The sequence below is a fragment of the Myotis yumanensis genome, unplaced genomic scaffold (assembly GCF_028538775.1).
Source record: "Myotis yumanensis isolate MYYU_CA2020_CCGP unplaced genomic scaffold, mMyoYum1.0.hap1 SCAF_2, whole genome shotgun sequence".
Taxonomy (NCBI): domain Eukaryota; kingdom Metazoa; phylum Chordata; class Mammalia; order Chiroptera; family Vespertilionidae; genus Myotis; species Myotis yumanensis.
Genome location: NW_027223753.1, coordinates 19,499,434 through 19,521,042, shown reverse-complemented (window position 1 = coordinate 19,521,042; position 21,609 = coordinate 19,499,434). Strand labels below are relative to the sequence as shown.

The window sequence follows — 21,609 nt, the reverse complement described above, 5'->3', positions numbered from 1 at the left end:
GATATTTGACCATTTTGTGATATTTGGAGTTATGTATAACCTGCAATCTGGTCTTTGTTCTACCACTAACTGGTTGTACCTAGGGCAAATTGCCTAACTTCTCTGAAGATAGGTAGTAAACTTAACTCCTTGGATAGTGTTTTATAAATAGATTTTCAGACATTTTTAATGATTTTATTAGATGTTAAAATGTTACTTGTTAAATTTTATATATTTGTTTCCATAAAACCCAGATTTGACGCCAATTGATAAAATACATGAATATTGGCAGCTGACTTAAGAACTATGTTTTTTCATCAAGGTACTACATAGATTTCTAAAGAGTGTACCAAAGGGAAACATGTTGCTCTCATTGATACAGGATTCAATAGTCAGGACTACCTCTGTTTTTCAGGCACCATGTCCATTTCCCTGTCCCCTGACATTTCATACAACTCCTAACCAAACATAAGCCATGTTTATCATGCCCAACAAAAATGATGCTTCCATGATGTTTAATTAGTTCTCTAGTAGTTTTGAACTATAAGTATTTACCATATCTCTGTGCATCCTGTTTACTTTTTCTAGAGTGAAGCTCTTCTGGGTTAATGGTTAGGTATCTTGTAAGTCTTGCCCAAACACTTGCCTGTGCAACCTCTTCTACATATATAAATGGAAGTATTCCTTCTCCTATAAAGTTGGGTAGTTTCTTTAGGTCACAGCAGAAATAAATTGCCTAATATTTTGATAATAATTAGCTGTTGGTTACTGATTAGCTCCTGGGTAATACATTAACTCATATTTTCAACAAATCTGTTAGATAAGCTATTATTCTCACTACTTTTACAGATAAGGAAATAATAGACTTAGGGTAATCGAAATGTCTTCTTTTTAATATGGACAATATTGTTCACCTTATGGTTATTTAATAAATATTTAATCGATGCTAGTGGTGTTTCTCTTAAATATTTTACCAAATGGTACAAAGAATAATCTGTACCCAGGCTCTTGACCACATGTCTAACTGTTAAAATCAGCAGAGTGATAGTGAAAGTGCTTTGCGTTTGAAAACATTGCAAAATGTATTGTTTTTAAACTTGGTAATTTTAGCTTTTATCTGTGAGTTTTGCATTTTTACCTGCTATAGTTTATAAATCTAGAGGAATAGATTCTTCAGAGTTATTCAGAGTAAGAATGATTACCAGCATCTTGACACCTGTGTGTCATTAATAAAAAAGTAGATCCAGGGTGGGATGGGAGCTGGGGGAGTGGGGGGTAAGAGATCAACCAAAGGACTTGTATGTATGCATATAAGCATAACCAATGGATGCAGACAGTAGGTGAGGGCATTTGCTGGGGGGTGGGAGCAGCCGGGGAGAGGTCAGTGGGGGAAAAGGGAGACAAATGTAATACTTTAAACAATAAAGATTTTTAAATTTAAAAATAAAAAATATAAAAAAGTAGATCCTTTATTACAGTGGCAGAACTGGTATTCTGCACCGAAAGGACAGTGTTCTTGACTAATGTTCATCTCCATTTAGATTGTTGTATGTTTTTGGAATTTATGAGAGGAAAAATAGAAATGATCAGGTCAGAAGCCTCTTAAACCTGGTGAACTCATTTGGATGTTTTAACTTAATTTGTTCATTTTTATATAAATCCTCTCACCCACTACATCATATTCTTTTCCTCTTCACTCACTTTTTGTCAGCTGGTGACACTTTATTGTTTATTTCATTCACAGAATAAAAGCTCCAAGAGGGCAGAGGTTTTGTTTGTTTTATTCTTTGCTTTATTCTTGGTATAGGCCAAGTAGTAGGCATTAAAAGTCTTTGATTAATTATTGAATCATCATTTTATAGGTTTTGGCTGCTTAGTAAAGATAATAAATATGTTTAACCAGTTAGCTGCCACACATCCAAAATGCCATGATATTTTGAATTTAATTTAAAAAACCAATTTGCAGTGAATATTATAAAGATAAATATATGACAATTCAGGTGTTCTTGAATATTTTCAGTTGAAAATTCTCACAAAAAATGATTTGAAAGTTGGTCAGGGCTGCCACTAGGGAAAACATTTTTTTGTTTTTATAGACGCGCATGGTGTGTGGGGAAGGTCCGCCACTTGCACCTACAGATGCTTATGGCGTACAATGGGTTAAATTTAGGTAGAATGAATTTCACCATATGAAATGTTAACTGAATTTTTATGCTAACAGCCATGCGATGTAATACCAATATGGGAAAAATGTTTTTATAACTATCAGTTCTTAGACCCATCACAGACAACAGTATGGTGGTTACCAGAGAGAACCGGAGAGGGGATAGTAAGGGGTAAAGGGATTCAAATACATGGTCACTTTGGGTGGTGGGCATTACAAATGATATATCATAGAATTAAACACTTGAAACCTGTATAACTTTATTAACCAACTAGAGGTCTGGTACATGAATTCAGGCACGGGTGGGGTCCGGCCAGCCCGCCCAAATCGCAGGGTGGTTGGGTGGTGGTTGGCTAGCCGGCTCCGCCCCCTGGTCGAACTCCCGATAGAGAGGACCATTTGCATCTTAGCCTTTTATTATATAGGATATCATCCCAAGAAATTTAATTTAAAAAAAATGTGTAGCCAACTTAAGCATGTGGTATACCGAATGTGAAAAAAGTGGTTGATTTCTTTCTCTCTCTCAGGTTCTCCGTGGAGGAGCCAGCCAGCGTCCTTTGACTCCAAATCAGAATCAACAGGGACAGCAAACAGATCCACTAGTGGCAGCTGCAGCAGTGAATTCTGCCCTTGCTTTTGGACAAGGACTGGCTGCAGGCATGCCAGGTGAGGCTGCATTTTGTTCCTAATACTTCGAGGAAAAATAAAGTCTGCTTGTTGGGAGAGATTCAGAGAATAAGCAGTGCTTTTAGCTTGCTTAGGTTTGTCATGATTTGGTGACTGGCAAGGATGACATATACTTGCCCTCACTTAGACCACAGTTCGTTGATGAGAGCACCTAATTGTTCTGAGCCAGTCTTAATCTCAGTTGGTGGACACATGCACATCTCCACATATTGCTTAGATTATGCTGTTTTCATTGGTGTTGATCTATTTCCCCTCTCAGGATTAGGTTTAGAAGGAGTGCCCTGGCCACTTTAACATTACTCCAAGCCTGTAGTCGTTATGATGATGATTTGTTTTTTCAAAATATGTTTTTATTGATTTCAGAGAGGAAGGGAGAGGGGGGGAGAGATAGAAACATCAATGATGAGAAAGCATCATTGATAGGCTGCTTGCTGCATGCCTCCCACTGTGGACCGAGCCTGCCACCCAGAATTCCTTGATCAGAATCGAACTAGGGACCCTTCAGTCCACGGCTGACGCTCTATCCACTGAGCCACACTGGCTAGGGTTATGATGATGTTTTTGAACAGCATTATTAGGAAGAAATTCATGATATTTCTTGATCGTGTCTAGGATTTCTTCTGAACCAGTATAAAGATGATTTGTAGCTGCCTACCCATGGTTGATATCTATATATATATTGAATATATGTAGCTCACTGTCACCTGGTCCTATTCTTTGCATGGATTGGATGTAGTTTGAGGTTCTTCCTTTGAAACAGGTTCTTATGAAATCTCAGCATAATTTTATGGATCCTTACTGAGCATGGAGTGTAGCCAAATAACTATTTCATTTATGATTTAGTGAGTAAATTTAACTTGTATTATTTGTTTTGTTAGTTACTAAGTATTTATGTATTAAGAAATCACCTATAATTTCTTAGATACCTTAATAGGATTTGGAGATTCTATCTCATTAGGCATTAAAAGATCCTATTAATTGAAGCCTATCTAGGTTTTTCCTGCTAACTTGCAGCATATTTGTGCTTAGATCAGCCGCGGGCTGGATCTGGCCCGTTTGAAATGAATAAAACTAAAAAAAAAAAAAAAAGACCGTGCCCTTTTATGTAATGATGTTTACTTTGAATTTATATTAGTTCACACAAACACTCCATCCATGCTTTTGTTCCGGCCCTCCGGTCCAGTTTAAGAACCCATTGTGGCCCTCGAGTCAAAAAGTTTGCCCACCCCTGGCTTAGATTATTAAGTGGTATAGAAATACTGTGATTGTTGTAATCATTTGTTCCCTCTGTTATTTGTGTAGTCAGGAAAACATTAAAAAATTGTCAGTAAATGCTGGTTGGTGATAACCTTGGTTAGCACTTTGAAGAGAGTAGATATTCTCTGTTGTTCCAAATTCTCTTTCTAGCACCTAGTGGATGAAGAATAATGCTGCTCTTATTGTGCTAGATAGTATGCTAGATCTTTCACATTCATCTTTAGCTTAATCTTCACAAGAACTTTATAAAGACAGGTATTATCCTCATTTTACAAATGAGGAAATGGATAGCCGGAGATTTACGGTCATACAACTATCTAAGTGTTGATGCCAGCCTATACACCTAAGTCTCTCTGTCCCCAGAGCTGAGTTTGTGACTGTCTACCATATGCTGGTGCCCAGGAGACATCGTTAGTTTTATATGTACTTACAGTATGTTGCCTTTCTATTCCTAGGTTATCCGGTCTTGGCTCCTGCTGCTTACTATGACCAAACCGGTGCCCTTGTGGTGAATGCAGGAGCAAGAAATGGTCTTGGAGCTCCTGTACGACTTGTAGCCCCTGCCCCAGTCATCATTAGTTCCTCAGCTGCACAAGCAGGTGAGCTTACATCCAGGGTAAAAGGGTGATGAATGACATTCTTAAAATATGTTGAAATACACTTTATTTGACAGTTCTCAATATAGCATTTCTACCCTGTGATATTTGAAAGAGAATCAGAAGCAAAAAATGGCATCGATAGATTCTGATTTTATGGCATGTACCAGTTAGTGAAGAGCAAGGACTCATTTCACTGCAAACATAGGAAGTTAGATTAGTCATATAAAATGGCACTATTGGCAGAAGTCCAAGGCTAGTTTCACAGAAATCCATGTCATTATCTTCAAATAATGTAGATTTTTCGTGTCCCCCCCCCCACCCGGGGGCAAGGATGGAGAAGGTGGGAGATGAGTAGAGAGACATGACACCAATAGGTTTTGGTGGGGGAGGGGAATAAGTTTTTATTTTAAGTTATATATACTTAATTGGGAATAATAGTGGGAAAATCTAGAAGAGAAGCAACATGCTTAAATGTCTTACGAATTTGAGGGACTTTAGCATATGGATGACATTGGTTCTAGAAATACGGGTGTTGTTTTTTTTGTTGTTGTTGTTTTAAATCCTTACCTGAGGATATTTTTTCCACTACTGTTAGAGAGAATGGAAGGGCGAGGGAGAGACAGAGAGAAACATCGATGTGAGAGAGACACATCGATTGGTTGCTTCCCACATGCCCCCGACCAGGGCTGGGAGCCTTCAACCGAGTTACGTACCCTTGACTGTAATCGAACCCGGGGCCCTTCAGTCCGCAGGCCAACACTCTATCCACTGAACCAAACCGGCTAGGGCTAGAAAAATGTTTTTACCGTAGATATTTGTGAAATGAACTTTTGGGAAGTAGATATATTTAAAATGGATATATTTGATATTGTACCTATTTTAAACTACAGACTCTTTAAAGCCACAACATACTGAACTTGCTCCGGTGCTATTTTGAAAGTAGAAATAGAAAATAAGAGTTTCAAATGAAGGGATCAAAGACAGATCTGTATAGCTTTTTACAAGGTTTGTGTCTACTTTGAATAGATACAGTAGAATTAAAAGATTTTCAAAAAAGGATAACAATGTAGTTTGGAAATGTGGCCAATCCCTTTTATAGCTATATGATTTGCTTTCTTCTTTATAGCTGTTGCAGCGGCCGCAGCTTCAGCAAATGGAGCAGCCGGTGGTCTTGCTGGAACAACAAATGGACCATTTCGCCCTTTAGGAACCCAGCAGCCTCAGCCCCAGCCCCAGCAGCAGCCCAATAACAGCCTGGCATCCAGCTCTTTCTATGGCAACAACTCTCTGAGCAGCAATTCCCAGAGCACCTCCCTCTTCTCCCAGGGCTCTGCCCAGCCTGCCAACACATCCTTGGGATTTGGAAGTAGCAATTCTCTCGGCGCCACCCTGGGATCAGCCCTTGGAGGGTTTGGAACAGCAGGTAGAAATCAGACTGATGTGCTTTAAAACTTATAATTACTTTTACAATCTTTATGGAACACTGACGATGCATGGAAACCTGGACAGATTCCACAGGCAGACCTGGACTGAGCCCCGTGGGAATCCAGCCATCCCACATATCTTTGAGATGATGTACTATAAAAATCAAGATTTACAGTTGGGGCCTATTTCAGGTTTATGCTTGTGTTGCTACTTATATTTCATAAACAATTTGTTATAGGAATTAGGAAAGCAGGGGAGGTTTTTACTGGCACTGGGGAGAGCGTGGAGGGAAGCATAGAAATGTGGATGTTAAAAACAGGCAGGACGACTTACCAAAGATCACAGAGTAGTGGACTGTACAATCTGCAAACCTTAAGGAGTCATGAGTTTTCTGCAGTCTTTTGAGAAGAATGGAAAAGTGGAAGGAAATTAGATCAGTATATCTTTAACGCCTTATGGGAGAAGAAAAATCAGGAAAGTAGTGAGGTAAACAGTGGGATAATACAGTGTTTGTAAAACAATGTGATGTGGACACAGAAGGGCACATTTGTAAGAAGGTATCTTAAATTGGAATTGGAGTCTAGTAATAACTCTTGATTGAACGAACCCATGGAGAAAACAGGCTTTCATATATAAATCTTGTGTATGGGGCAATGTCCCATTTACAAATATGTTTTCTGTACTCCATTTTTCCTACTAGAACCTTTGGGTTGATGAAAGGCATTCTTTTTAGCCCATTTTCTTTCACCTTTTTCATAGCTTATGTGGCCGTCTGTCAGCTTTTTAACCCACCCCACCCCATAATTTATGACACAAAAGGAAGGTAAATTTAGCATATGTGTGATGGTTTGAACAAAAGTTTCATGTTAAACTGAGCCATGTCCTCTTTATTACCTTACCTGCCCCTAGAACTGCCACATGAACAGTTAGGCTGTCTCTGCTGACAAATTTGCTGTGGTAGGGAGTCTGGATCAAAGTGTTAGGAACAGGTCACTGGGCTTGTTCTTCAAGGAACAGGCCTGTTCTTATCTGCATTGTTTTAATTCCATTTTAGTTGCAAACTCCAACACTGGCAGTGGCTCCCGCCGTGACTCCCTGACTGGCAGCAGTGACCTTTATAAGAGGACATCGAGCAGCTTGACCCCCATTGGACACAGTTTTTATAACGGCCTTAGCTTTTCCTCCTCTCCTGGACCCGTGGGCATGCCTCTCCCTAGTCAGGGACCAGGACATTCACAGACACCACCTCCTTCCCTCTCTTCACATGGATCCTCTTCAAGCTTAAACCTGGGTAAGAACCATTACTCTAACACCACCTTGAACTCGAGAAATCTCTTGCCACCGATGCCATTAGAAGTACTTTGCATAAGCAAAGCACAATCCCTTTATTCTGGAAGTGTCCTGGGTGTTCTGTGCCTTCCTTGAGTACCTCATGTTATTTCGGCTGTACCTAGATGGCATAGCAGTTATGGGTATATTAAAGTTTGGGTGTAGCCCCTATATTTTCACTTCAGTACAAACATCGTGTTCTCTGGCTGCATGTGAGAATCTTTCATTATAAACACAGTCCAGATTCATTTTAACTAAAACTGGAAAACAAAGACAGAGAAAAAGAATGTATTCACCTAGTATTACCACTTAAATATCACCATGACTATTATTTTGTCTTATTTTTCAGACTCTCCCCCCCATGTATACATTTAATATCTTTTGCACATAAAGCATTTTATTTTTAAAAGTTTGCCAGATTCTTTTTTTTTTAAGGCATTTTCTTTTTTATTGATTTCAGAGAGGAAGGGAGAGGGAGAGAGAGAGAGAGAAACATCAATGATGAGAATCATTGATCGGCTGCTTCCTGCATGCCCTCTACTGGGGATCAAGTCCACAACTTGGGCATGTGCCCTTGACCGGAATCGAACCTGGGACCCTTCAGTCCCCAGGCCAATGCTCTACCCACTGAGACAAACTGGCTAGAGCTGCCAATATATTTGTATATATTTTCTTAAACTATATAGTATGCTAATGAGTATAGATCTATATTTCCCAATTCTATGTTTTGGTGATTAAATGTATGGGATTTTTAAATGTTACCATCTAGATCCTAGAAAATGAGGAGGATAAAGAGGCTCCTTAATCAGCAAGCTGTAAGAATGTAGAGGCACTTTTATTTTCACGTTAGAGGACAAATTTCTAAGTCTTTGAAGAGATAGGAAATGGTTTACTACTCCCTTCTCCCAGTTAATTGTCAGGTTTGGATTTTGAAGTACCGATTTATTTCTTAGATGGGGAAAGTTCAGGCATAGACTTGGAGTAACCATATAATTTATCATGCAGCCCAGGACACTTTTGACACTGAATTGGGGGTTCTGTTAATGTTATTCTGTGAAGATGTGCCTAAATATGGACTGTCCCTATCCTCCTATATAATAAAACCCAAATATGCAAATCTACTGAGTGGCGGAACAACCGGTCGCTTGGCATGCACTGACCACCGGGGGCAGATGCTCAACGCAGGAACTGCCCCCTGGTGGTCAGTGTGCTCCCACAGGGGGAGCACTGCTCAGCCAGAAGCTGGGCTCACAGCTGGTGAGCACAGTGGCAGTGGTGGGAGCCTCTTCTGCCTGCAGCAGTAAGGAGTAAGGGGTCCCAGACTGCCAGAGCCCAGAACTGTGAGAGGGATGTTCTGACTGCTGGCTTAGGCCTGATCCCGGACTCTGAGAGGGCGCAGGCCAGGCTGAGGGTTCACACACACCCTCCTCTCCCTGCCTCCTCCCCAGTGCACGAATTTCATGCATCGGGCCTCTAGTTTAAAATAAAATTTAAAAAACACACAACTCATCCAGTTTACATCGACTTTTTTTTTTTTTTTTTAACTATGTTCTTATTGATTTTAGAGAGAGGAAGGGAAAGGGAGAGAAGGACAGAAATATCAATGATGAGAGAGAATCACCAATCGGCTGCTTCCTGCAGGCGAGCTCACAACCTGGGCATGTGCCCTGACCAGGAATCGAACCGTGGTCTCCTGGCTCATGGGTCAACACTCAACCACTAAGCCACACTAGCAGGGCTTTTTTCACTTTTTAACTAGGAAGATTAAAAATGGCTTTATGGACCCAGAAATGAGGATAGGCTATAAACGAATCGTATGCTTTCATTTGGAAAGACAAATACTTGGAAATTATTTATAAAAATATAAAAGTAAGGCTTGAAGAAGGGGATAAGATAATATTTATTATTCTAGAACTAATGCTATTTCTGAGTTTGAGAGATGAGTTTTGAGGCAACATCTATCTATATAAGTACATATACATTTGTGCGTGCGCACTTGTGTGTGTGTGTGTGCGTGTGTGCGCGCACATGCTAAAATTTTATAAGTTAAGAACTATGTGGTTATAGAACTCATTGTCTCAGGTTATATTAGGAAAATTGTAGGGACATTTCAGGTTGCTAAATCCATATTGGATAATAGTTAAGGGATGTGGGCTTATTGTATAACAGTGTTTTCTAGTGACAGAATGCCTGGCTTTAAAGACTCAGGATTAATGCAGAATTATAAGGGATAGATGAAAGTGCCATTTTAGTGTGTAGACGGAAGGAACTAACATTTATTGAGTAGTTATTACCTGACACTACTAATGGTTTTAGCTGCTGTGCATGTAACTCTGGAAGGTATTATGCCTATGATACAGAAGTCAGGAAACTGACCTAAATATCATGCCTAGGTCTCATATCCGAACAGAGTTAGTGTCAAACTTTTTGATTTCAAAGCAGCAATTATCATTGTATAGCCTGTCACATGATGTGCCAGGATATATTTTAAACCAGTGCATTATCAGATTCAGTAATCTTACCTTTTAATTTCTTGGTTTAAACATTTGAACTGTGTCAGGTCTTATTGAGTACTAAACAAACTAAATCTGTGAGGTCAGATGGTCTCTGTAGTGAATATTCAACTCTGCTGTTGAAAATAAAACTTTATTTACCAAAATAGGTAGCAGGCCAGATTTGTCCTGTGGGCTGAAGCTTGTCAACCCCTGAACTAAATGCTGTGGCTCTTGAGTGTTTGAAAATGGAGCTGGAAATAATACTTGGAATGCATGGTGCCTTTTCTCTTTCCAATATATTAGCAGTTTAATGAAATACTGCCTTATTCTTAATTCATGTTCCTCTTGTGAAGTAGGAAATAATTTTGGGTGAGTTATTTCTTAATGACTCTTGCTTTCTGCCTAGATTTATTTTTAACATATCATCTCCTTAAAAAAGTGTACCTTGTTTAAGCAATTTGGTTGTATGTATTTGCATTGGACTTGAATTGCTGCATATACTACAAAATTATACACATCGTTCTTGAGGAACTTAGCATCTTGATTGGCTAGAGCTTTGCCTTAACTCAGTCTCCTTTAGAAAAGGGTTCTTGTATGCTTTAGTCTTACTATATGAGGTATGGTACTTGGTTTATAGCACTACCTATACAAAGACCCTAAAGACATCTTGGTTTCTTTACCATATATATATATATTGGGCCACACCTCATATAGCTTCTACTATTTATACTATATCACTGCTGCCACCAGCCATCAATACTTCAGTCATCAACAACTATCCTAAACATTTATTCATTGTATTCATTCAGTATATTAAATACTCAAAAGACTGTTCTATAGAGGGAAACTTAAACTCAGCATAGTTTCATGACTTTCATAAAACCACACAGCTAGTAAATGTTTGAGTGCACATTTTAGCCTATATTTCTGTTATCCCAGTGTGGATCTATTATCTGTGATACCGTTTTCACACTTCTTCCCAGTGATCAGACATAAGCTAGGATACTCAGAAAAATCAGTGCCCTGCTTAGTTATTTTTCTCTCATTATTGATTAAGTAATCTCTTGTTGACTGCCTATTTAAGACTCTTTAATACTACTTTTCCCATTACCCATTACGGAAAGACCATACTTTTTAAAACAACTTAATGGTTTATCTCGCCATAAAATAATGTCATAAAGTTCACTCATTTCAACTGTATAATTCAGTGATTTTTAGTAACTTTCTGAATTGTGCAACCATCATAAACGGTTTTAGACTATCTTCATCACCTCAGTAAGATTCCTCGTGGCATTTTACAGTTAATCCCTGTTCATACCCTGCTAGTTCTGTTTTTAAATTTGCCTTTTCTGGACATTTCATAGAAATAGAAGCATACAATATGTGATCATGTTTGTTTGGCTTCTGTACCTTCTCATGTTTTTGAGATTTCATCCTTGATATAATGTGTATCAGTAGTTTGTTACATTTTGTTGCTGATTCATCTTCAGTTTTATGCTATACCACATTTTGTCTAACCACTCACAATTGAAGGATGTTTGTTAGTTATGGTTTTTGGTTATTATAAATTATGCTGCTATGCCCGACCGGCATGGTTACCCGTCAGGGCACATGCCTGGGTTGTGGGCTCAATCCCCATTGTGGGGGGGGGGGGGGGGTATGCAGGAAGTAGCCGATCAGTGATTCTCATCATTGATGTTTCTATCTATCTCTCCCTCTCCCTTCCTCTCTAAAATCAATAAAGAATAGTTTATGGTGCTATGAACATTTGTATGCAAGTCTTTCTGTGAGTGAACGCTTGCTTTCATTTCTCTGGGAGTAGAATTGCTGATACGTATGTTGTTTTTTTAAGTTAAACTTTTAAAGAAACTGCCAACCTCTTTTCCAAGTTAGTGTACCAGTTTACATTCCCACCAGCAATGTGTGAGGATTTCATTTTCTCTGCACCGTCACCAACATTTGTTCTTATTTGTCTTATTTAATATAGCTGTTCTAGTGATTATGAAATGGTATATCATTGTAGTTTTAATTTCCATTTCCCTAGTGCAGTGATGGCGAACCTATGACACCTGTGTCAGAGGTGACACGTGAACTCATTTTTTTTGGTTGATTTTTCTTTGTTAAATGGCATTTAAATATATAAAATAAATATCAAAAATATAAATCTTTGTTTTACTATGGTTGCAAATATCAAAAAATTTCTATATGTGACACGGCACCAGAGTTAAGATAGGGTTTTTCAAAATGCTGACACACTGAGCTCAAAAGGTTCGCCATCACTGCCCTAATGACTAATAATGCTGAGCCTCTTTTCATGTGCTTATTAACAACTCATGTATCTTTGGTGAAATGTCTGCTCATATTTTTTGCCCATTTTTTGATTCAGGTTGTTTGTCTTATTGAGTTGTAAGAGTTCTTTATATATTCTGGATACAAGTTCTTCACCAGGTATATGTTTTGCATATGAAGTCTTTTGGTCTTTTGCTTGTCTTTTCATTTTTTAAATGGTGTCTTTGGAAGTGTAATAATTTAATTTTGATGAGGGCCAGTTTATCATGCTTTCTGGTATAGAAATCTTTGGCCAGCTCAATTTCTTAAAGATTTTCTTATATGTTTTGTTGTAAAAGTTTTAGTATTTTAGTTCTTATAAATAAGTATATGACCCATTTTGAGTTACATTATGTGAGGTGATGGTTCATCGTTTTGCATACGACATTTTCCCCAGCAAAGTTTTGAAATGTTTGGTATACAGGTCTAACAAGCCTTTTTGTTAAATTCGTTCCTACATATCTTATTTTTTTGCTATCATGGGTGGAGTTGTATTCTAGTTTTATTTTTAGATTTTTTCTGCTTGTTAATAGAAATACAATTGATTTTTGTATATTGATCTTATATTCAACAAATTTGCTGTACTTATTTATTCTAATAGTTTTGGGTGGTTTTCTGAGGATTTTCTATATAGGTTCATGTCACCTGTGAATAAAGACAGATTTTCAATCTTGATGCCTTTTATTTCTTTTTCTTGCCTGATTTCACTAGCGGGAACCTCAGTACTGTGTTAAATAGAGTAGATGAGAACACACATACTTGCCTTGTTCCTAATCTTGGGGACAAAGTGTTCCTCTTTTGCTTTTAAGTATGATCATTGTGGTTTTTTCATAGATGCCTTTAATTAGGTTCAGTTCCATTCTGTTTAAGAGTTTTTTCATGAATGTGTTTTGGATTTTGTTAAGTTTTTTTCTGTGTTTATTAATAATCATTTACTTTAAATCTATATGTGTATTTTGAAGGTCGGTTTCTTGTAGACAACATATAGGTGGAATGTGTTTTGTGATAACATTAATCTACTTTTCAGTTGGTGCATTTATACCATTGACATTAAAATAATTGGTATAGTTGGATTAATGTCTACCATATTTGTTACTGTTTTCTATTCGTTGGTTTTTGTTCTTTGTTCCTATGTTTGTCTTTCACACTTTTTCTGTCTTTTGTGGTTTGACTTAAGCTTTTATATGATTCTATTTTCTTTCTTAACATATCAGTTATACTTTATTTTTAAAAACTTAAACATTTCTTATTTATTGACTGATTTTTAGGGAGAGAGGAATCGTGGAGGGGAGAGAAAGAGAAACATTGATTCATTGTTCCACTCATTTGTGCATCCATTAGTTGCTTCCTGTATGTGTCCTGACTACTAGGGATTTAACCTGCAAATTTGGCACATTGGGATGCCACTCCAACAAAATGAGCTACCTGGCCAGGGCTTAAACCTTTTTTTTAGTGGTTGCCCTAGAGTTTGTGTTATACAATTACAACTAATCCAGGTTCACTTTCAAATAAGACTAAACCACTTCACGAGTAGTGCAAATACCTTATAATAAGAAACCAACCCTAGTTCCTCCATCCATTGTTGTCATTCATTTCACATAGATAAGCACATAAATGTGATATAAACATAGCATACATAATTGAACACATTGTCGCTATTATTTTGAACAAACTTTCAGATCAATTCAGAATAAATTAAAGTTTTTATTTTTATGTCATTAAGTTTCATTGATGCTCTTCTTTTTTTTAATATAGATTGGAGTTTCTGACCTGTATTATTTTCCTTCTCTTTAAAAAACTTCTTTTGGCATTTTTTGCAAGGCACGTCTGTCTAGTGGCAACACATTTCTTCAATATCTGTTTGTCTGAAAAAGCATTTCTTCACCTTTGAAGGATAATTTTGCAGGGTACAGAAATCTAGGTTGGTAGTATTTTTCCCTCTCAACACTTTATTTCTTAGTATTGATTTTGTGAGAGACGGACATTGATTTGTTGTTCTACTTATTTACGCATTCATTGGCTGATTCTTGTATGTGCCCTGACCAGGAATCAAAATTACCACCTTCCTCTATCAGGGGCGGCCAGGGCTCTCCTCTCTGTTCTTGCTTGCATTTTTTTTCCTGAGGAGAAGTGAGATGTAATTTATTGTCATGTTTTCCTCCCCTCTGCCTTCTTTCAGGATTTTTCTTTGTCTTTTCTATTTTCTATATTTTGAAGATGATAAGCCTAGCTGTAGTTTTTCTGGCATTTATGCTGCTCAGTGTTCCCTGAGCTTCCTGGATCTGTGGTTTAGTATTTGACATTAATTTGGAGAGATTCTTAGTTGTTATTGTTTTAGATACTTCTGTTCCTTTTTTCTTTCTTGTCTTTCTGATATTCCCATAATGTATGTTCTAACTTTTGTAGTTGTCTCACCGTCTGTGGATATTCTGTACTTCTTAATTTTTTTTTTTAGTGTTTGTTCTCTTTCTTTTTTGATTTTTGAGGATTTTATTGATATAACCTCCAACTCTTTTCCTTATCTGTGTCCTGTCTGATAATAAGCCCATCAAAGGCATTCTTCGTTTTGTTTTTTATCTTCTAGCATTTCTTTTTGATTCTTTCTTAATCCCTTTTTCTGCTAACATTGCCTACTTGTTCTATGCATACTGTCTACTTTATCTATTAGAGTCTTTAGCATATTAATTATAGTTGTTTTAAATTCCAGGTTTGGTAACTACAATATCCTTGCCATGCATATTTCTGATTATTCTTTATCTTCAAATTGTTTTTTTGCCTTTTGGTATGATGCTTGCTTTTCTTCTTCTTTTTTTTTTTAATAGCCAGGCTTGTTATACTGGATAAAAGGAATGGCTTTAAATTGGCTTTAGTAATGTGGTGATGAGGTGTTAGGGAAGTCCTATGATCCATATCTCATTCGTTTAGTGAGCATATGCCTCTGGACTATCAACTTCACAAGTGTTTTGTTTTTTTTTTTAATATTTTTTTATTGATTCAGAGAGGAGAGATAGAAACATCAATGATGAGAGAGTGTCATTGATTGGCTGCCTCCTGCACGCCCCCTACTGGGGATCGAGCCCACAACCAGGCATATGCCCTTGACTGGAATTGAACCCAGGACCCTTCACTCCACAGGCTGACGCTTTATCCACTGAGCCAAACCAGCCAGGGCACACAAGCGTTTCTTAGGGGCACTCCCCCTACCCCCGTGGGGCAGGATGGTTTGTGTAGGCTGGAGTTACATGTTTCCCTTCCCAGGTCAGTTAATCTCTGATCATAACCCTGCGGGTTAGGCTCTGGTTTACTAGTTTCTCCAGACGACAGGCTTTGTTAGTTAAGGTTTAGTTCTCTGGCATATTTCAAAATTGTTTCTTTTCCCTTCAGTCTGCCGGAAGCCTGAGGAAAATTCTCTCTGATATTTATTGTGCACTTGTGCTCCCCATTCCCTATATAACTGGGTCCCCCTGGAGTTAAAACTCTCAGAGTTATCCACATTGAGCCTCTAGCAATTCATCAGTTGCAGTGCAGGTGTTCTATTCAGTACTGGTTCTAGTGGTGGTTTTGTTTGAGTTCCTGTTCTGGTAAGCTGTGGTATGACCTGTATTCGCCTGTCTTTCCAGTCTTGGGGGCAGCGGTTTGCTCTTGTCCTTCCTTCTTTTAAGGATCCAAGAAGAATTCTTGATTTTTTGGTCTGTTTAGCTTTATACTTGCTGTTAGGATGGAGTGGTGACTTCCAAGCTCCTTACATGTGAACTGGAAACCTGCATATACTAATTTAAACAAAGCATTTAAGCCCTTAATGTCTGTGGAATGTCAGAATACTGGGAAAACTTGATGAGATCACTAAGAGGCTCCTTTGGAGGCCCTGTGTGAAATGTTTATTTTAAAATGGATTGCAAATTCAAACACTTTTAGGGGTCACCTCCAGGTGTATAGTAGTTTGGTTACAAGAATATGTAGATGTGTAATCCATGGTGCCCTTGAAAAAACACATTTCTGCATATTCCCCATCTAAAGGAGATACTTACTGATGGCCTACTGTTTTCCAGTTACCTTTACCTAAACAATCAGGAAACTACAATTTTAAACAAAAACCTATATTGGTTGAATATTTACAGAAGAATTAGTTGGCTCAAGCAAATATGCCTGTGACTGTGTCAGTTTGCTGATTATAATGTAGTACCTGGGAACATTTCCTTTTTAGATTTGTTTACTTACTTTCTCAGTAACAAAAGTTGTATGTAGCCCTAGTCAGTTTGGCTCAGTGGATAGAGCATCGTCCTGCGCACTAAAGGGTCCAGGTTTTGATTCCAGTCAAGGGCACATACCTCGGTTGCAGGCTCAGCCCCTGGCCCTGGTCCCCCTTGCCCTGGTCTGGGCATGTGCGGGAGGCAAACCAATCACTTACATCGATGTTTCTCTGTCTTTCCCCCTCCCTTCCACTCTCTCTAAAAATCAATGGAAAAATAGCCTGGGATGAGGATTAACAATAACAAAAAAGCTGTATGTACGTATGTTATGTGTGTATGTGGCTCTGTGTATGCAGCCTGGCATCCAAGGAGACCAGAACTCAAAATCAAAACCTCAGAACAAATTTATAAAACTTTACTTTAGACTTTACACTGATGTACTCCAGTCAGTGAATCCAGTCTTAGGCATTAGTCAGTATGCTTTTTGGCCACAGTAACAGAAAATATAATTGTAGATGAAACATTAAGTGTAAACATTAAGTGTATTCTATTGGTTCATATCAGTGTATAAATAGGGCCGAGTTCAGGATTGGTTCCTGTCATTCAATCTTGTCACAAAGGATCTTGTTATAAGGATATGTGCCGGGCCTTTTAGGAATTCAGTTCTTTTCTCTGTTGATTTGTTACTTTTCCCTAAGTGCTTTTGTTGGTGACAGATTCTTAAAATACCTTGAAATTATTTTCAAAACGTCGTGTGTTCATGCTACTTTCTTCTCCTTAAGCATCTCACTTGCTATTATCACACTCTCCCAGTACCTGTGACCTACTTGATTGCCATCTCTGCCCATTTCCCCTCAATCTCAAGTCAGGGAAGAAAGTATTGCTTCTGAAACAGAATAAAGAACACACATATGGCTACTGTTCTCTTTTCTTATAAACCCCTCTCTTTCTTTTCTTAAAGAAATGCTTTCCATTTGGATTAAGAAATATTGTGGAATTTGACAAGAATAACAGTGTCCTTTAGAATAAGCAAACTTGATATAGTTGAGCCTGAAAATGGGACCTGTCTAGTTGCAAGAGCACTGACTCTGAAATTAAGAGTCCTGTGACAATTCTGGCCATGATTGTTTGTGTCTTTGGGTGAGCATTACACCTCTTTGGGCCTTAATGCTCTGTTATATACATGGGAATTTAAAATCTTTCTAAACATTTTCCTAAAGTGCTTCTATAAAAATTTTCCTAAAGTGCTTCTTTATCATAGAGCCTGGCTTACGACAAATGCTCAATACAAATGTTTTACAAATTTTAACACTGAGCCTTTTCCGGTTGGTCTTATCACTTTCATTGAGACTCAGAAGTTTGAAGATGAGCCCTAGAATTCTGTGGAGAAATCCAAGCTGGGTATATTTTTGTAGCTACCATTAATCTCCAAAGCAGACATTCATTAAAACTCATGAAGAAAGAAGTTCACCTTAAGTGACTTTTCTCTTGGGTCCTGAATTGTTATTCATCTACATACTCTTTTTGGTTTATGTGTATTTCTTATCTACTTTACTTTTTTGTTTAAAGGGGGGGGGGGGCGGGTGGCAAACGAAACGGCTTCACATTCATTGTATAAAAGGCTTTACATTCTTTTTATGTTGTGTAAAAATTATGCCAATATTGGGAATATATGTACTCAATATAATTTATTACTCTGCTTTACATAGTTGTTTTAAAGATTAGTTTTTAAATTGATTTTGGAAAGAGGAAGGGAGCCGGGATGGGGGGCAGAGAAACATTGATCAGCTGCCTCCTGCACACCCCTTATAAGGGATCGAGCCTGCAACCCGAGCATGTGTCCTGACCAGGAATCAAATCAACATTTTGGTGCATGGGGTGACGCCCAACGAACAGCCACACTAGCCAGGGCTGCTTTATATTTTGATAAGCCTTTTGGTCTTATCTTTGTTTTACTTGTTTAGGAATTTACAATTATTATTCCCTGGTTATCAGTCACAGCAGCAATATCAGTGGCATGAAAGTTGTTGTTACTGTATCATTTCAGGCTGTGTCTCAACAGAAGGTGTTAAGAACTGCCATTCCTGATGAAGAACTTGAAAACCTTCTATTTCAAAGCATATGTCCTTTTTTTCTACCCCTGATATGTAATCCTTGGCATAAGGTGCCTTAATAATTTTTAGACTTCTATTCAGCACCAGAATCATTTCTTCAAAGATTTTTTTTGGTGGCTCTTTTTATAAGACAGGCAAATCTGGGAACCCCAATTTTTTTAAGGGGTGGGTTTCAGTTGGTAGAGTGGGGATTATTCCCTAAGGACAAGAATCTCCACAGAGTACAGAATGGAAAGGCACTCAAGCCTCCATGCATTTTGTGTTTTTTGATTCTTGGTGCTCAGGTTCTGGTTCGCAAGGCAGGAATTTTAATGGCTTTACTAACTGTTCCTCCATTTTTGCTAGCAGTATCCTATCAGTGGTTAAAAGCATTCCCCAGATAATGTTTGTGCTAATGTTTCTTTTCAGCTTGCTGAATTGCCCTTATGGAAGTCGTGGCACTAATAGAATTTAATCTTAATACAAAAGCAACAGAATTGAAAAGGAATCAGAGATGATGTAGGCTTTCACATATGGGATGCTTTTTCCACCCTTGAACAAAGTTCCTTAAGAATGAGTCTTGAGTTCTCCTGTTCTGTAACCAACAGGAGGACTCACAAATGGCAGTGGAAGATACATCTCTGCTGCTCCAGGCGCGGAAGCCAAGTACCGCAGTGCGAGCAGTGCCTCCAGCCTCTTCAGCCCTAGCAGCACCCTTTTTTCTTCCTCCCGTTTGCGATATGGAATGTCTGATGTCATGCCCTCTGGCAGGAGCAGGCTTTTGGAAGATTTTCGAAATAACCGGTACCCCAATTTACAACTGCGAGAAATTGCTGGGCATATAATGGAATTTTCCCAAGACCAACATGGGTCCAGGTGAGGACTTGGCTTTGGCACTTAAGGTAACTGAAATCTTAATGCCTTAAATTCCATTCCTCAAATACGTATACACTAAGTAAATTGCTATAAAATAATTGAAGCAGTTGCTTCTTAGTGTACTTTCCATTATTTTAAAGAAACTGGGATTATGAAGGTCACCAGATACACAAGTGATTGAAAAGAACCATTTAGAAATTGAAGTTGGGATCACATGCATAATTAAAATAAACTCTCTTTTTCAAACAAGCCTTTTTATCTTTCTGAAATATTAGCCTGATGTTTCTAATTCATGAGAACCTCACAGAATGGCTACAATTTAAGAAACAGAAACACTACCACAAAGCATATGTCCGCACATGTTTGCTATTTGAATCCCTATTAAGAGCTACTCAGATATAAGTTTGGACCTCTGCTGCTCAGGATTAAGACAACTCCATCACTTTTTTGTTGTTGTTTATTCTATAGAAGTGAGAGTCTGCATAGAGGTGAGAGAAGCAGCTCTTACAAAAACAGAATTTAGCTTGGGTTACTTCCGCCTGTTTGACTATTCATTCGGCTTCACAGAAAGGAACTCTGGTCCTGGGGAGAAAGCATAATTATGATGTTGCCCATCCTTTCCTATTTGTCTCCATTTCTCTTTCTCTCTGACTGTACCCACTGAAACAGCTTCTACAAAATCTACTTTCTCACTAAGTTCTGCCAGCTTGCTATTGGGCAAGGATTTCTCATATCTGGATCCTGTAGACCAGATTGAAAGACACATGATTTTTCTGATAATCATCTGAATCAAAGAATTGTTATTTAGATCGGCAGATTGAGTAGCTACTACTTCAGAACACCCTGCAGACATTTATAACAACTGTTCCACATCCTTAATGAGTATTGCTTCATATGAATATGAGGTAAATAATATAGCAAGGACCATAAGCTTTGATCCTCTTAATGTGGGACTGGTTTCTAAAGGAAAAAGTTCTCCTTGTGTTATGCCCATCTTCACCCTCTCCTCTCTTTTCCTATTTCCCCTTTTCGCCTCAAACCCACATATAATTACAATTTTGTACATATGTCCTACTGTAATGAAATATGCTCACACTTAACCCTTTGAGTGCCAACCAATATCCTAGGAACTATGCTAAAATTGCCAAGGCATTTTGAGTTAAGGTTTTTAAATTTTTTTCCCACATAAAGAGTGAACTACTAGTATCTAATAGTGACACTGCAGGAGGAGTGCAATAGCGCTCCCGGCACTTTTGGCGAAAGACAGGAGGAGCGCAGTCGCGCTCCCTGGCACTCTAGGGGTTAAATCTACTTTTAAAAGCTCAGTTAAGTTAGGGCATACTTCACACTATAAACATTTTTTCCTTTTTAGAAATTCTTCAACTAAGTGAGCTCAAGGGATTCATTTAAATAACAATTGTATTTGTGCACCCACGTGCACCTGCACGTGCACCTGCGTAAATGTACACACATATATTTTCAGAAATGATTCATTATACAAATTGAGCTAATTCTTATTTATTTCCAAGTCTTTCTAAAATGCTGTGATTGCCCTTTTTACTTTGCATTCAGATTCATTCAGCTGAAACTAGAGCGGGCCACACCAGCTGAGCGCCAGCTTGTCTTCAATGAAATCCTACAGGCCGCTTACCAGCTAATGGTGGATGTATTTGGAAATTACGTCATTCAGAAGTTCTTTGAAGTAAGCCTTTGTGCTTTCTATCCTTTGACTTTAGAGACTCTCCAGAGCATTTTGATTTTCATTAGCTGTTTTTAGAATTGTCATCCCATTCCAGTCCTCAAAATGAAGTGTGTGTGGGCTTTTTAAAGAATTTTTAAATGTTTTCCAATTCATTTGCAGCAGATGATGCCAGTCTAATTTAGAACTGTGTTTGGAGAATCATTGTCCCCATTTAGCATCTCTAGTACGTTATTTCTGGTTGTTACAATAGTTTTACTAAAATGTAATTTTTTGAGGAAATAATTCTTTTAAGATAATTTTAGCGAGACCACAATAAAATGTTCTAAAAAATGAATTTTTTTTTTTTTAGAATTCCTAGAGAATTATCTTTGAACACTAACTCTACTGTTTTTCATCATAAACTATAGTCGTGAAGATTGTTAAACACTTACTGGGTCATCCTTCGGCCTTAGTTTCTTAGTTTTCCTCCATGAATGTGAATAATG

General features: G+C 38.0%; 1 protein-coding gene and 1 non-coding gene across 12 annotated transcripts in view; both read left to right on the top strand.

The window, feature by feature from the left end:
* PUM1 (pumilio RNA binding family member 1) overlaps positions 1-21,609 on the top strand; it is a 123,148-nt gene that overhangs the window by 78,007 nt on the left and 23,532 nt on the right. For 9 of the 11 annotated variants that reach the window (XM_070404577.1, XM_070404576.1, XM_070404568.1 and 6 more), the window contains 6 exons: positions 2,671-2,809; positions 4,543-4,686; positions 5,813-6,109; positions 7,166-7,402; positions 19,155-19,422; positions 20,995-21,124. In XM_070404577.1, the coding sequence (XP_070260678.1) occupies positions 2,671-2,809; positions 4,543-4,686; positions 5,813-6,109; positions 7,166-7,402; positions 19,155-19,422; positions 20,995-21,124 (1,215 nt within the window). The remainder of the gene's footprint in view (positions 1-2,670; positions 2,810-4,542; positions 4,687-5,812; positions 6,110-7,165; positions 7,403-19,154; positions 19,423-20,994; positions 21,125-21,609) is intronic. The other 2 variants (XM_070404575.1, XM_070404574.1) reach the window with 1 other exon arrangement.
* On the top strand, positions 2,923-3,000 carry LOC139004649 (small nucleolar RNA SNORD103/SNORD85). Its single transcript, XR_011470501.1, has one exon. It is a non-coding gene; the product is annotated as a small nucleolar RNA SNORD103/SNORD85 (small nucleolar RNA).